A 16,778-nucleotide genomic window follows, 5' to 3' on the forward strand; every position below is an offset into this window, starting at 1 on the left:
TTGCACCAACGGTGTGGACAGCCAGTGCGCAAAAGCCAACATACTGGGCAAATACAAAATTAATAATGAATAAGCAATAAATATCAAGAACATGAGATGAAACGTCCTTTAAATTAAGTCCATAGGTTGTGGGAGCATTTCAGTGATGGGGCAAATGAAGTTATCCCCTCTGGTTCAAGGTTAACAACTGTTCTTGAACCTGGTGGTGAGTCCCAAGGCTCGTGTAAATGTGCTCAATGGAGGGAACGGCATTAACTGTGATGGACTGGGCAGTATCCTACTTTTAGGATTTTTCATCAAGGGCGTTGGTGTTCCTTAACAGGCAGTGATGCAACCAAGCAATAGACTCTCTGCCACACATCGGTAGAAGTTTGTCTATGTATTACATGTCATGCCGAATTTGCGCAAATTTCTAAAGGTGTCAAAAGTGCTGCTGTGCTTTCTCCGTGATTGCACTTGTATGCTGGGCCCAGGAAAGGTCCTCTGAAAAGATAACACCAAGGAATTTAAAGTTGCTGGCCCTTTCCACCTCTGGTCTCCCTCCCCACCCCGATGAGGACGGGTTCATGGACCTCCAGTTTCCTCCATCACAGCCAGATTTTCAGACTCCTTCCACCTTCATCACCGCCTTTAATTCGACCATCAGCAAACTTCAATATGGTATAGGAGCAGTGGTGCCGCACTCTCACTGAATCTCAACAAGAACAAGGAGTTAATTATTAACTTAAGGAGGTGGAAACCAGAGGTCCATGAGCCTGTCCTCATCAGCGAACTGGAGTGGAGAGGGTCAGCAATTTTAAATACCTCGGTATTATCATTTCAGAGGACCAGCATGTAAGTGCAATTATCAAGAAAGCATAGCAACGCCTCTACCTTAGAAGTTTGTGAAGATTCAGCCTGACACTTTGAAGAATTTCTATAGATGTCTGTTGGAGAATATATTGGCTGGCTGTTTCACAGCTTGGTATGGAAACACCAATGCCCGTGAACAGAAAATCCTACAAAAGGTAGTGGATACGACCTAGTCCATCACGCTAAAGCCGTCCCTCGATGTCGCAAGAAAGCAGCATGCTCTCTTCTTGCTACAGGATCCTCAGGACTCGCACTACCAGGTTCGGGAAGTTATTACCCCCTTACCATCAAGCTCTTGAATCAATGGGGATAACTTCACTCGCTGTGGTGAACTACATATACCTGTCTGGACTGCTCCTGTGGCTCCTCCCACAGACCCCTGTATAAAGGCGATTGAGGCCTGAGCCCGGCCTCATTCTCCAGGATGTAGTGTTGTTCATTCTTCCAGTCAGTAAAAGCCGATATCTCGCTTCTTACGTCTCAGAGTGAGTTATTGATGGTGCATCACTCGCCCCATTAACTTAACTGTTTCTCAATGACTCTTCATTTCATGTTCTCGATATTGATTATTTATCATCATTACAGTTCTCTCTGTATTTGCACACCTTGTTGTATTTTTCCACATTGTTTATCCTCCCTGTTGGGTGCGATCTTTCAGTGATAATGTTACGATTCTTGTATTTACTGAGTAGGTCTGCAAAAAAAGGTATCTCCGGTGTGTGAAGAGGGGAGACTTCAGCTTGAGCAACTGCCGGTCTCCCATAAAGGCTGCCTGCCCAGGCCTGCGCCCTGGAAACTTTCCAAGGCGCAAATCCATGGTCTATCGAGACTAACGGAGGCCTACATATACTTTGATGATAAATTTACTTTGAACTTTATTATGCTGTCCAGACATTAAACTTCCCAGCTCTCACCCTTTTCCGGCGAACACAGTTCCCAGACGTCATTGCGGTATGTAGGCAGGTTAGCGGCTCCTGATTGGACTGTCAATTTGCTGGCTGCTGATTGGTTAGGGCAGGCAGCTGAAGGTGAAGGAGGTTGCCGGGTGTTTGCAATGGCGACTGCTCGGTTGGCGCTGCTCGCAACACGGCGAGGTCAGCGGGGTGGCCGTGCGCCCTGGCTGCAGGTAGGTAATCCGTGAACTAAGAGGTTACCGACGCCTGGCTAACCCGATATACGTCAATGACATATGTGTTGTTTTGCGGCAGTAATGCAGTGCAATATCTGAATAATATTATGTTCCAAATATATAATAAATAAACAGTGCAATGTTAATGGACTATTCAGAAATTTGATGAAGGAGGGTAAAAAGTTGTCCTTAAAAGGTTAAGTGTGTGCCCTCGGGCTCCTGTACCTCCTCCCTGAAACGATGGGGTCGGTTGGATGATGGTCAAATAGCGGTGCTGGTCTGGATTCCGATTAACGTGGGGCTTTCGAGGCACTTGAAGGCATTGAGTTCTCAGAAACTCCACGGGCCAAAAGTTTAGGAGTAAGTAGCGCAATTAACAAATGGATTGACATGTACTTGTATCAAAAATTAAACCCAAGCAAATGTCCCTCTTCATAGGTGAAACTGGCCAGCTCTTGTCTTAATAAGCAGGTTAATTATTAGTTTAAATAAACAATAGGCACACGATGTGAAGAAAGAACGAAGTTCAGTTGACTTTTAAAATGTTTGGAAATACTTCAATTAGTCTTTCAACATCTATGCAAGGATCAGCCCTTCAGTGACTGAATTCAAGGCTATTGAGGAAGACCCTAACGATGACTTTTTCCAGTGGTAGCCAGTAGGTGTTAAAAGTGCAATATCTCCCAGCAGTGGAAGATAGAGCTGTGAATATGGGTCTGAAGTTCTTTTCCATCAAGTTTTAGAGCTTCAACAGGGATACTGATTGTTCCTGAAGCCGTTTTTTAAATTGGCAAACAATTTTTTTCAATATCATGTTGAAATCCGATGGTGTTGTAATTTGTTCACTTTGAGTGAAGAGCCATAATTGAGTTATCTGAAATGGACCTTCTAGTGTGCACTGATGGTCCTTCTGTTCTCTGTAAACTTGCTTCTGTTTTTGGTTTCAGCAGTGTGGACTATTCCATGTCTGGTTCTTAAATGGTATTGACAGCATCAAAGATATTGGGGTTATTAGGGAGATTTTGTGTTCAAAGTGAAAGGCTTTGTGTTTGACCTACCTCATTAGTTTTTTTTAATTAGTTTTTTAAAATACATTTTCTACATAGCTACAGATAAAAAAAACCCAGATCAAAATGAACATTGATACAGTGCAAAAATAAACATACAATAATAATATAATACAAAGAAAGATAATTGAGAAAGCACCCAAATTGAAGACATGTAAAATTAGTATCCTCCCCAAGCCCCGCAACAAACAAAAAAACTCCAGACCAACCACAACACAATATAGAGAATATAAATCAGGACAATCAAACCCCCAAAACTGTAAATACATTTAGCAACAGAAGATATTAATGCCTACTACCAACAAAAAAAGGAGCTGAAAGCAAGGGACCGAAAAAAACCATAGTCAAGAGGAAGGTTATGAAAGTACTCAATAAAAAGTCCCCAGACCTTATGGAACTTTAAATCCGAATTAAGAACTGAATAATGAATTTTTTCAAGGTCTAAGCAGGCCATAATATCGTTAAGCCATTGAGCATGCGTGGGCGGGGCAACATCTCTCCATCTAAGGAGGATTAAACGTCTAGCCAGGAGAGAGGCAAAAGATAATATTCGACACTTAGTCGAATTCAGACGTAAATCTGTCTCACCCCAGAAGCCGAACAAAGCAATTAAAGGGTTAGGTTCTAGGTGGTGATTCAGAATATGCGATAACGTTATGAAGACATCTTTCCAAAATTTCTCCAAGCTAGGACAAAGCCAGTACATATGAATGAGAGAGGCCTCGCCCCTTTTGCATTTATCACAAAGCGGACTAATGTTAGGGTAAAATCGAGATAATTTAGATTTAGACATATGGGCTCTATGAACAATCTTAAGCTGTAAAAGGCAATGGCGAGCACAAAGAGAGGTTGAATTAACCGATTTGAGAATAGAGTCCCAAGTCTCATCAGATAAGGAGGTATTTAAATCATACTCCCATGCCATTTTAATTTTATCCACAGGAGCATGTCGTAAGGCTGCTAATTTATCACGAATAAATGATATTAAACCTTTACCTAGTGGCTTAATAGAAAGAAATAAGTCCATAACATTTTTCTCAGGCATTTCAGGGAAGTTAGGAATTAAAGGAGTAATAAAGTGTCTAATTTGGAGATATCTAAAAAAATGAGCATTGGGCAGATTGAACTTAGCAGAGAGCTGTTGAAAAGAAGCGAAGCGATTATCAATAAAAAGATCTTCAAAATGTCTAATGCCCTTCCTATACCAATCATGGAATGCTGAGTCATACGTAGTAGGTAAAAAAAAGGTGATTATATAAGATAGGGCTAGAAAAGGAAAAACCATGGAAACCATAAAATTTCCTAAACTGAGCCCATATGCGCAGAGTGTGTCTAACAAGAGGATTAACTATAAATCTGGACAAACTACTAGGGAGAACAGAGCCAAGAAGTGCAGAGATAGATAATTCTTTAGTGGAGCTCAACTCCATTGCCACCCAATTAGGGCACTCGGGTTGGCCATGAAAAAAAGACCAAAAGGTAGCACAACGTATATTGGCTGCCCAATAATATAAATGAAAGTTAGGTAAAGCCATGCCACCCTCCTTTTTAGATTTTTGGAGATAACCTTTATTAATTCTAGAGCGCTTATTCTTCCACAGATATGACAAAATAATAGAGTCTAAGGAATCAAAAAAAGATTTAGGAATAAAAATTGGGATTGATTGAAATAAATATAAAAGTTTAGGGAGAACATACATTTTAACAACATTAATACAACCTACCAAAGACATAGAAAGAGGTGACCATTGTAACAGACTCTGTTTAATAGTATATGAAAGATTAGCAAAATTTTCACGAAAGAGGTCTTTAAACTTCCTTGTGACTGTAATCCCAAGATAAGTAAATCGATTATGAACTACTTTAAAAGGGAGATCACGAAATGTTAATTCTTGTGCTTCTTTATTAATTGGGAAAAGTTCGCACTTATGTAAATTAAGTTTATATCCAGAGAGCTGGCTAAACTGGTCAAGAAGTGAAAACATTGGAGGTAAGGATGTAGACGGATTTGAAAGAAAAAGTAATAAGTCATCGGCATAAAGAGAAACTTTATGCTCAACACCCCCTCTCCAAATCCCGGTCAGTTCAGGACAATTTCGAAATGCTATCGCCAAGGGTTCTATAGCCAAATCAAAGAGAAAGGGACTTAAAGGGCATCCCTGACGGGTGCCACGTTTGAGGTTAAATAACTGGGATTTCTGAAAATTAGTTAAAACGGAGGCAGTAGGACACAAATACAGCAATTTGATCCAAGAGATAAAACTTTGACCGAAGTCAAATTTTTCTAAAACTGCTAAAAGGTAGTTCCACTCTACGATCAAATGCTTTCTCCGCCTCGAGGGAAATAACACATTCAGGAATCCCAGTTGGAGGTGAATATAAAATGTTAAATAAGCGTCGCATGTTAAAAAAAGGAGACGGTTTTTAATAAAACCAGTTTGATCATCGGAAATAATAGAGGGAATAACAGTTTCTAATCTATAAGCCAAGACTTTGGCCAAGATTTTAACATCAACATTAAACAAAGAAATCGGCCTATACGAGGAACACTCTGTTGGGTCTTTACCCTTTTTTAATAAAAGAATAATAGATGCCTCATTAAAGAAGGGTGGCAATTGGCCACACCTAAACGAGTCAGATAATACTGAGAGTAACTGAGGAGAGAGAAGTGAAGAGAATGATTTATAAAATTCTACGGGGAACCCATCAGGTCCAGGAGATTTCCCTGAAGACAATGCAGAAATTGCAAAAGATATTTCTTCTGATGATATAGGCGCATTAAGTTTGGCTTTAAAATCAGATGAAAGTGAAGGAATATTCAGATTATTTTAAAAATGGTCAACAGAGATATTGTCATTCAAAGATTCAGAGGAATAAAGTCGAGAGTAGAAATTTTTAAATGCGTCATTGATTTCTAGGTGATCCGATGTAAGGTCACCATTCTCCTTCCGGATCTTTGTAATATGTTGTTTGGCTTTGGAACGCCTCAGCTGATTGGCTAGAAATTTACCAGATTTGTCGCCATGGATATAAAGGCGACTCTTACTTTCAAGAAGTTGGCGTTCGACAGGTTGAGTAGACAGGAGTTTAAATTTAGCTTGAAGTTCTACACGCTTCTTGTATAGTTCAGGGTTCTTAGTTTGAGCAAACAGTTGATCCAAATTTTTAATCTGATTAATGAGGTCTAATCGATCTGCACAGGACTTTCTATTAAGATTTGCTATATAGGAGATTATTTGGCCCCTCAAATATGCTTTCATGGCATCCCAGATAATCTGGGAAGACACTTCAGGTGATGTATTGGTGTTAAAATAAAAGGTTATCTGATCCTTAATAAATTTTAGAAAATCATCATCCGATAATAAAGTCGAATCAAACCACCAGTGTTTATTCCTCTGAGGGAGGCCAGGAAAATTTAAAGACAGAGTAATTGGGGCATGGTCAGAAATCAGTATACTCTGATAATCACAAGAATAGACAAATGGAATGAGTTGATTATCGAGTAAGAAGTAGTCAGTTCTAGTAAAGGTATGGTGAACATGTGAAAAAAAAGAATAATCTCTCTCAGTAGGATGAAGGAAACGCCATATATCAGAGATACCATAATTAGAGAGAAATGATTGAATAGCTAAGGCAGATTTAGTAGGTGGTCTAGTAACAGAGGACAATCGATCCAAATTAGGATCTAACCAACAATTGAAATCACCACCCAGTATAAGAGAGTATGAGTTTAAGTCTGGTAGTGAGGAGAAAAAACGTTCAAAAAAATTAACATAATCAAAATTGGGGGTATACAGGTTTGCTAGTACAACTTTAGTATTATATAGTTTACCAGAAACAATAATAAAATGGCCATTTGTATCAGATATCTTATTATGGAGTTCAAAAGGAATATTTGAATTAATAAGGATGGAGACCCCCCCCCCCTAGCTTTGGCAGCAAAGGATGAATGAAAATGCTGACCCGCCCACTTTGACAAAAGCCGGGAGTTATCAAAACAACGACTATGAGTTTCTTGAAGGAAAGCAGTGTCAGCTTTGAATTGTTTAATATGTGAGAAGACCTTCCTTCTTTTAACAGGGTGATTCAATCCCTTTACATTCCAGCTCACAAATTTAAGTGTATTAACCATTATCAATTGTTAGTGCGTAGAAGGCAGCAGGCATATAAAAAGTCAAGCAGTACAATAACAGTCTGGGAGCAAAAATGTAAACATAGATTTGTAGAATCAAAACAGAAACATGTCCTGAGTAACACAGGAAAGCAAAGGAAACAGTGAATAGTGTTGGAACTGGAGAATCCGCCCCACCCTCGCAACCCAAAACTAGATGGCTACCCAAAAAAAGCAGCTAGCTCTACCAAAAAAATTAACCCAAGTATGACTTCCAGTTCTGTGTCGTTAACAACAGTTCCGTATAAATACTATAGCAAATGGTAGCTAGTTTATGCACTAGAAAACATAATTACAAATAGGAACAACTTCAACAGAAGTATAAGACTTAATACAAAGAAAATCAAAAGAAAACCAGAACTAACCCACCCGCGAAAAATTATAGAAGATTAAAAGAAAAAAAAAGGGGAGGGAGAAAAGGGGGAAATTGTAGATTTGAAGAGAGTACTTATCAACCATTTACAGAAAAAAAGGGGAGCAAAACTTAAACCATGAATCAACCAACAGGGAGGCCTTCAATAAAAACTCCAAACCTCCAAAACAAGTTAAAGTTGCTTGTAGATCTCTATAGATAAAGTTATACAAGAATAAAATGGATTACACACGTACAATCTAAACGTTCGCAGGGGAACATTAAACTAGGATTATCTATTTAGAAAAAAAGCACCAAGTCCAGGGAGAGATTGTCTACAGCCCTTAGAATTTCAATAAATAATGTCTGAATTATTCAAGAAAAGTCTGAGTCCAGAAAAAATAGCTTTACTACGAGAAGTACTTATCCACCATTTTAGAAGGTCAGACCGGGTTCCTAAGGAGACGGGCTGGCCGGAAGACTTCCAACAAATGCCTCAGCATCCTTCACTGATTTAAACCACTTATATTCTCCAGTAGTAAGCATAATTCGCAGGTCGGCTGGATTACGAAGGGAGGGTCTGAAACCACGATCAAAAAGCACTTTCATTACACCTTTAAACTCAGCACGCATCTTCAGAACCTGGGGGGCAAAATCCTCCACAAAACGAATGACTGTATTTTGAAACGCAAAATTACCTCTGCGGCGTGCCTCCATAATCAAACGGTTTTTCACCTGGTATTGATGAAAGTACAAAATTACCGGCCGTGGGTGGGAACCCAGAATTGCACGGGGAACGTAGATCCTGTGTGCCCTTTCAAGATCAGGTGGAGTCGGAAGAAATTCTTTCCCAAAAATCTCACAGAGAAAATCGGAAAAAAATTCCACGGGAGAGCCCTGTTCGGTGGCCTCTGGCAAACCAAGAATTCGTAGATTGCAATGTCTGCTACGGTTTTCAAGATCCACCATTTTGGAAAAAAGTTTACAATTCTTCTCCTCTAGGCTGGAGCATAGAGTCTCGAGATAAAGAACACGGCGTTTTAAATCTTCAGAAGTTGAGTCGATGCGAGATAAATGTTCAGCATGTTTGTCCACTCTAGCGTTGATCCGATCCAATTTGGCAACCAGCTGGTTGAAATAAGTTCTAAATTCCTTTAAAATATCTTGTCGATGCTGTTCCAACGCAGCGAGAATGTCAGCCGGCAGAGCCGTAGAAGTTTCCTTTTTCCCAGTTTTAGCACTTTTGCTAGACATTATAAGATAGATGTGTTCGCAGGCAAGTAAAAGAAACCCAATAAAATACTTAACTAAGGTTTAAGAATGGAGACATATAGTGCAAAGGTAGGGAGAATGACGGAGCAAAAGTTCGAAGCAGCTAAGCAGTCACCATCTTACCGGAAGTCCTCGACCTACCTCATTAGTACCTACACACTTGTTTCTTTTCCCTTGGTATGTGCTGGAGTTTCAAATCAAAAACATCTTACATTTGTGGTTAATTGACTTGTTGGTCATTTTTCATCAAACCAGGTTTGATGCTTTTTTTGGTTGAGAAACCAAGATTCTGTTTGGGGGCTAATTATGATGGATAGCAGCAGTCACTGCATCTAGGTCAGAAGTCATGGGATTGTCAGTGGAGCATCGTCAGAAAGGACTCAAGCCTGTGGACAGGATAAGTAAAACAACATCGGTATCATCTCTGAAGATCAACATCCAAGGCACTGAGACACTAATTATTTTGTTATTGTAACATGTATCAAGCTACTGTGAGAAGTTTTTATTTGTATGCTATCCAGACAGATCAATCAAATGTGAGTATAATACTGTGCAAAACTCTTAGTCACATACATATAGCTAGGGTGCCTAAGACTTTTGCACAGTACTGCAGTAATTTTATGTATTGCACTGTACTGATGTTGCCAAAAAAAAAGACAAACAGATATCATGACATGAGTGATGATAAATCTGATTCTGATATGGGTCTCTATTGTGGACTGAATGTGGGAGGGAGGTAGGGAGAGGGAAATCATGTTTGGGATAAGGCAAAGGGAATGGAAACCACTGGAGAGACATTCTGTAATGATCAATAAACCAATTGGAATCTCATGCCCTTGCCTGGTGTCTCAGAGTTGGGTGTGTCTGCACCGGTGCCATCTACCCGCCCCTGACACTCCTCTGCCAGTCTGTCCCATAACCCTCCTGTGGCACTCCGCCTTCGCTATTCCCTACATCCTTCACTCCTGCTCGATTTGCTCTCTGTTCCACATTGACAAATAAGACCATAAGACATAGAAACAGAATTAAACCATTCATCCCATTGAGTCTGCTCTGCCAAATCTTTTGATGCCCTGGCTGATCAGGAAGCTATCAACTGCAGTCTGTGGCAGAGCATTCCACAGATTCACTACTTCCTGGCTAAAAAAGTGCCTTCTTACCTCTGTTCTAAAAGGTTGTCCCTGAATTTTGAGGCTGTGGCCTCTAGTTCTGGATATCCCCACCATAGGAAACATCCTCTCCACATCCACCTTATCTAGTTCTTTCAATATTCAGTAGGTTTCAATGAGATCCCCTGCATTCTTCTAAATTCCAGTGAATATCGGTCCAAAACTGCCAAATGCTCCTCATATATTAACCCTTTCATTCCTGGAATCATCCTCGTGAACCTCCTCTGGACTCTCTCTAATGACAATGCATCCTTTTCGAGATACGGGGCCCAAATTTGTTAACAGTACTCCAAGCGTGGCCTGACTAGTGTCTTATAAAGGCTCAGCATTATCTCCTTGCTTTTATATTATATTCCCCTTGAAATAAATGCCAAATTTACCACAGACTCAACCTGTAAATTAACCTTCTGGGGATCTTGCACGAGAACTCCTAAGTCCCTCTGCACCTCTGATGTTTGAATGTTCTCCCCATTTAGATAATGGTCTGCACTATTGTTCCTTTTACCAAAATGCATTATCATACATTTCCCAACACTGTATTCCTTCTGTCACTTTCTTGCTCATTCTTCCAGTTTGTGTAAGTCCTGTTGCAATCGCATTGCTTCCTCAGCACGACCTTCTCCACCTATCTTTGTATCATCTGTAAACTTTGCTACACAGCCATGAATTCTATTATCCAAATCATTGACAAACAATGTGAAAAGTAGCAGTCCCAATACTGATTTCCTGAATCAGGAGGTACAGCAGGAGTCAAAGGAGAGGAGACTGGTTTTCGTAGTAGACTGGGCTGCATTTACGGCTCCCTGCAATTTCTTGCGGTCTTGGGTGGAGCAGTTACCATACCAACTTGTGATGATCCAGTTAGGTTGCTTTTTAGAGAGCATCTGTAAAATTTAGTGAGGGTCATTAATTAGGGGCATGCTGAATTTTCTTACCTATCTGAGGAAGCAGAGGTGTTGGTGTATATTGTTGACTAGAGTGTATATATGGCTAGATCAGAACAAGTCAGTGATATTTACAACTAAGGACATGAAGCTGTTGGCATTATTGATGCAGACAGGGGCATCAATACATCACTGTGCATCCTAAAATTCATTTATGCTCAGTTGCCTTTGGATCAGCCTCATTAGTTGAACTGCCTGATACCACTCTTCTAAGCTGTATCATGATAACAGAGTAACAGCAGATAGGGAAGACAATTCAAGAATGTTCTCAAGGATGTTATAAAAGTCTCTTTGCAAAGCTGAGAATTATTGTCTGGGACTGCTCAAAATAGTGAAGCAATGGTTGGGAGGACTTGCAACATATAGAAGCCCAGCAAGAATGGTGGAAGGAGTGCACCCATCTCCAAATTACTCACCTACCATTCAGCAATGAATGGTAGGTGAGAAGTGAGAAGCTGGGTGGTGATAGGTGGAAGAGGTTAAAGGGCTGAAAAAGGAATCTGAAAGGAGAGGAGACTGGACTGTGGGAGAATGGGAAGGGGGAGGTGATGGGCAGCTGAGGAGAAATTAATAAAGAGGGGAGCCAGAATGGACCCAAATTGGACATCTGCCCACATCCCAGCTTTCATTCATCATAACAGGGTTGTAACAGAGTGCATTAGGGTTAGTGCATTAGATGTACTCAAAGGTGGGCTTTACCCATGATGGACTGGCCGCTGGATTTTCTGTTCAAGAGCGTTGGTATTTCCATGCAGCCAGTCAATATACTCTCCCATCACACATCTATAGAAAGTGTTAGATGTCATGTTTACTCTTTGCAAACTCCAAAGGAAGTGGAGGCACTGCCATACTTGCTTTGTAATTGTACTTGAGTGCTGAGTCCAGGACAGGGCCTCTGAAATGATAACACTGATGAGAACTGGCTCATGGACTTCTGGTTTCCTCTTCCTGAAGTCAGAAGTCAACTCCTTGGTCTTTGCTGATATTGAGTAAGAGATACTGTTGTGGCATCACTCAATCAGATTTTCAATCTCCTTTTCATATGCAGATTCGTCACCACCTTTGATTTGGCCTGTGATAGTGGTGTCATCAGCAAGCTTGAATATGGCATTCGAGCTGTGCTTAGCCTCTACGACACTTCATGTATTCAGAAATACCACCACGTGCATAATCTGCTTGAGTCACACACCATCCTGATTTGGGGAGAAACATGCCCAAATCATTATTTGCTTCAGGTCCTGAAACTCACTCTAGTATAGCATTGTGGGAATAATGTCGCCTGCTGCAGTTTTAGGTGACATTGCCACCTTCCCAAAGGCAATTGGGAGTGAGCACTCGGAGTGTCAGACACCCTGAGCCAATAGGCAGGTCCTGGACTTATTTCCACTTGGAATAATTTACTTATTATTATTTAATTATTTATGGTTTTATATTGCTATATTTCTACAATATTCTTGGCTGGTGCGACTGTAACGAAATCCAATTTCCCTCAGGATCAATAAACTATGTCTGTCTGTCTGTCAATAGATGTAGCCCCTACCAGTAATGCTAGATCCTGAAAATGAATAAGTAGAAATAAAAATGAACTTCTGTTCTAAATGTGTACCCCTAAAGATTTGAACCTTTTTTGTGTTTTTCTTATACACAGAAGCTGCAAGTTGTTTGATATTTCATTAAGCAACAATGTGAACGAGATGCTAAATCTTAACAGACTGTTCATCTGTAGGATGTTAAATTGTAGAACATCCTGCACGATATCCACATCCACGCACTGATGAGCAGATCAGAGACTGGACAGGCGGTTGATGAAACATGCTAAAACCAGTTACAGCCCCTTCGTGCTATCAACTAGCTGTGGTTAACTTAGAATCAAGTAGAAAGTAAATGTGGAAACTTCTGGTATAAAGGCTCAACTACATGCTGTTAAAGAGGCTTTATTTGTTGCAATAGCAAGCTCATTATTTAAAATGTATTGAGATTGTTATTTCTTTATTGAGAATAGGCCCCTCCAGCCATTCGAGCCATGCAGGCCAGCGACGGCTTAACCCTAGCCTAATCACGGGACAATTTACAATGACCAATTCACCTACCAACTGGTATGTCTTTCGACTATGGGAGGAAACCACAGCACCCATAGGAAAGCCATACAGTCACAGGGAGAACCCAAACTCCTTGCAGACAATGGCATACCACTGATTAAATGGAAATGAGTAATAGTAACAATACTGGCCAAACAGAGCTTTAGTTACCTTTTCCCTTTTCTTAAACGTAATCACGGGCAGTTTTTGTGAGGATTTTTTTTGCCACATCTTCATCTGCACTTTTACCGTTCTGGCCTCCTTTGAACAGGTTGTCCCATAAACATTCGAAAAACCCAGAAAAAATTGCACATAAATATCGATTTTTATTTAATTGTTTTCTCGAAGCACAAGTTGTTAAAATTCTTACTGCTCTATCTTCATTTTGATTGCAGAGTACCCACATGTAATGTTAATTTGTTCAGTTAGAAAGGTGATAGCAGATTTCTTGAGGCTTCAAGTGAAACTTTATTGATAAGGATCTTGAAGTAAACCATACAATTATTTTTATATTTTCCTTGAGTTTTGAAATTGTCCTCATTGTTAAGACATTGCATTGGCAATAGATGTTAATTTCAGATTGTTGTCTGAATGTTTAAAGACATCAGCTTTTTTTCAGTGTTTTGGTTGTTGACACATTATCAGCAGAAACTTGCCTAAAACTGAAAAAGTATTTTGTCTTATAACACCTTATAGCCAATTCTGTTGTGAGGAAATAAAAGTAAATGGATATAGGCCAAGATCAAGTGTTTATGAGGGGTTTGTTACTCATTAGATACAGTGCATGGGTGTGTTATTGGATGCATGGTCCTGCTATAGCAATATTTAAGGTGATAACTAATAGTTTTTAACTACTGTAACTCTTTTTATCACAGCTTTCAAAATGTAACCACAGGGAATATTCTTCAGGCACCTCACTAAACGTAAGTACAGTTTTTTTTTCCTCCTGATTTTAATCTCTGTCAGTTATGATCAAAATTCTGTGACAATCACACAATGTGATAATTACACATTTATATATTTTTAAAATTTGTAAACAGCCAAGCTAAATATAGAGTCATTGAAAAATTTCTACCTAATTTCACTTTATATCTGTGGCATCTAGTTATTGACCTCCCTTCTTGGGGAAATGGATCGTTTGTATCCCTTCTCTCTCAGCCTGTCATTATTTTGTGCACCTCGATTGAATCTTCTTGCTCCACCATTTGCTCTTTTCAACTTTGGTTTAACTTGACTTTTAGAGGAGGATTTAGAGTCCTGGCAACCTGTTCATAACTCTTTGCTTCACTTTTTCTCATGCTATCCCATCTGTTCTGTTTTATGGTAACTAGACTGTATTCCAGGCCTAATGAGTGTTTTCCAGATCCTAGCATGATCTCCTGGCTCATTTGTTCTCTGTTCCTTTATCATAATTTGTAAGTTTCTTTACAATTCTCAGTATTCTGCTTTCTATCAGATATTCTCTTTGCTTTGTTTACCTGTCTAACTGCATTATGTCACATTTCTTTAGGTTGAATTGCAATTTATGCCAAATCGAGCCATTCCTTTTTTTCCATAGGTTCAAAGATTAATTTTCCTGATTGCATAGCTTTCTTACTTAGACCATAAGACAGAGGAGCAGTATTAGGCCATTCAACCCATCGAGTCTGCTCTGTCATTTCAATATGGCTGAAACAGATCCCACTCAACCCCATATACCTGCCTTCTCGCCATATCTTGCCAAAGCATTTAGTTTGAAATTTACATCCATGTTAACATCAGATTTCAATTTTCTTTTGCACTATAGGAGGTTGTAATCGTAAGTGCAGCCAGAACTCCTATTGGTTCATTTAAGGGGAGCTTATCTTCATTAACAGCTACCCAGCTTGGTTCAATTTCTGTAAAAGCTGCCATTGAAAGAGCAGGTAATGTATATTCTATTCTTTATTGAAATGAAAATGCAATTACTGAAGAAGATGTTAAGTTATAACATTGATGATTACTTACAGAGTCAGAAGTGCAGCCCAGAAGCAGGCTCTTCATCCCATCTAGTCCATGCCAAAAACCATTTCAGTTCCTTACACCCAATGACCTGCACTGGGACCATATCCCTACCATTGACGTACCTATCCAAACTTAAAATTGAGCTTGCTTGGACCACTTGTGCTGGCAGTTCATTCCATACTCTCAGAACCCTCTGATTAAAGAAGTTTCCCCTCATGTTCCTCTTAAACTTCTCGCCTTTCACCCTTAAGCCATGACCTCTGGTCCCACCCAATCTCAGTGGGGGGAAAAACTGCTTTCATTTATCCCTCATAATTTTGTATACCTCTATCAAACCTCCTCTCGGTCTTCTGTGTCCTAAAGAATACAGTCCTAACCTATAAAATCTTTCATTATAATCCATGTCCTCCAGACCTGGCAACGTCCTTGTAAATTTTCTCTGCACTCTTTCAACCTTGTTTGCATCCTTCCTGTAGGCAGGTGACCAAAACTCCACACAATACTCCAAATTAGGCTTCACCAATGTCTTTCTCATACAACTTCAACATAATATCCCATATTCTGTACTCAATACATTGATTTATGAAGACCAATGTGCTTATGACCCTATCTTCCTATGATGCCACTTACAACGAATTATGTACCTGTATTCCCAGTTCCCTTTGTTCTACCACACTCCTCAGTACCCTACCGTTCACGGTGTGAAACCTACCTTGATTGGTCCTACTGAAGTGCAAAACATCGCACTTGTCTGCATGAAATGCTGAGGTTACTAGAAGTGTAAGTAGTAGAATACTGTCCGATGAAATGACTTTATATTCAGAATCATCCTTGAGCTGCTATTTTTCAAATGCTATTTTGTTCAAACATGAAAATGGAGGGCTTTGTACAAAGCTACTTTGCAAGCTGAATGACATATTTTCCCATTCACTTCTCAGATGTTCTTTTACCAGTAGTAATATGGTACTCTTTATATTTCAAATTCATGAACATTAAAGTCACATTGCTGATGGTTGGTGAAAGATGTACTTGGCTTTATTCACATCCTTAATTACAGAGTACTGGCATTCACATCCTGCACAGTGTACTTTACTACGTTTACAATTACAATGTTTAAAAGGTAGGTATATGGTTAGGAAATGTTTAGAAAAATATGCATCAGGCTTTGTCAAATGGGACCAGTTTTGATCTTGGTTGACATGGATGAGTTCGACAGAAGAGTCTATTTCCATGCTCTATAGCTGTAAGACACAAGGTGATCATTCTCAAACTTCGCATCAGAGAAATCTGGGTACTACCAATGTTGGTCTGATTCTCATGCTGTTCTAAGGTTCAGTGAGCAGTTAAGTTCCATTTTCGACACTTACCTTCTTCTTGTTCTTCAATGAGACATGAAGTAGCACACCAACCCATTTCTTCCATTGTTGCCATATTCCAGCTAGATTATTGATTGCCACAGTATCACCTTCACTTTCCACTACACCATTTATGTAGCATGCTAGTAATTAATACTGAGCCAGTCATGTTCAAGGGAGTGTGAAGTTGATTGCAATTGATGAAAACCTCACTTTCCATGTGTATCTGGTGACCAGGTCTCATCATTTAGAAATGTCTCTAAACTTTGCATTAGGTTACCACTTATTACCTTTTATGACCAATTCTTCTTCCTCCAACTAAGCCCTTGAATGCTGTGGGAGATGTCTTACATCTATTTTATCTCAGATCAATCAGCTGGATGCTTCCCAACATAATATGTCTTTG

General features: G+C 39.7%; 1 protein-coding gene across 1 annotated transcript in view; it reads left to right on the top strand.

Annotated features, from left to right (window-relative positions):
- The first annotated feature begins 1,842 nt into the window (after positions 1–1,842).
- acat1 (acetyl-CoA acetyltransferase 1) overlaps positions 1,843–16,778 on the top strand; it is a 37,238-nt gene continuing 22,302 nt past the window's right edge. The window contains exons 1-3 of the mRNA XM_073043646.1: positions 1,843–1,978; positions 13,910–13,957; positions 14,821–14,938. Coding sequence (XP_072899747.1) covers positions 1,907–1,978; positions 13,910–13,957; positions 14,821–14,938 — 238 coding nt within the window. The 5' untranslated portion in view covers positions 1,843–1,906. The remainder of the gene's footprint in view (positions 1,979–13,909; positions 13,958–14,820; positions 14,939–16,778) is intronic.

Source organism: Hemitrygon akajei, chromosome 4 (genome assembly GCF_048418815.1).
Source record: "Hemitrygon akajei chromosome 4, sHemAka1.3, whole genome shotgun sequence".
NCBI lineage: Eukaryota > Metazoa > Chordata > Chondrichthyes > Myliobatiformes > Dasyatidae > Hemitrygon > Hemitrygon akajei.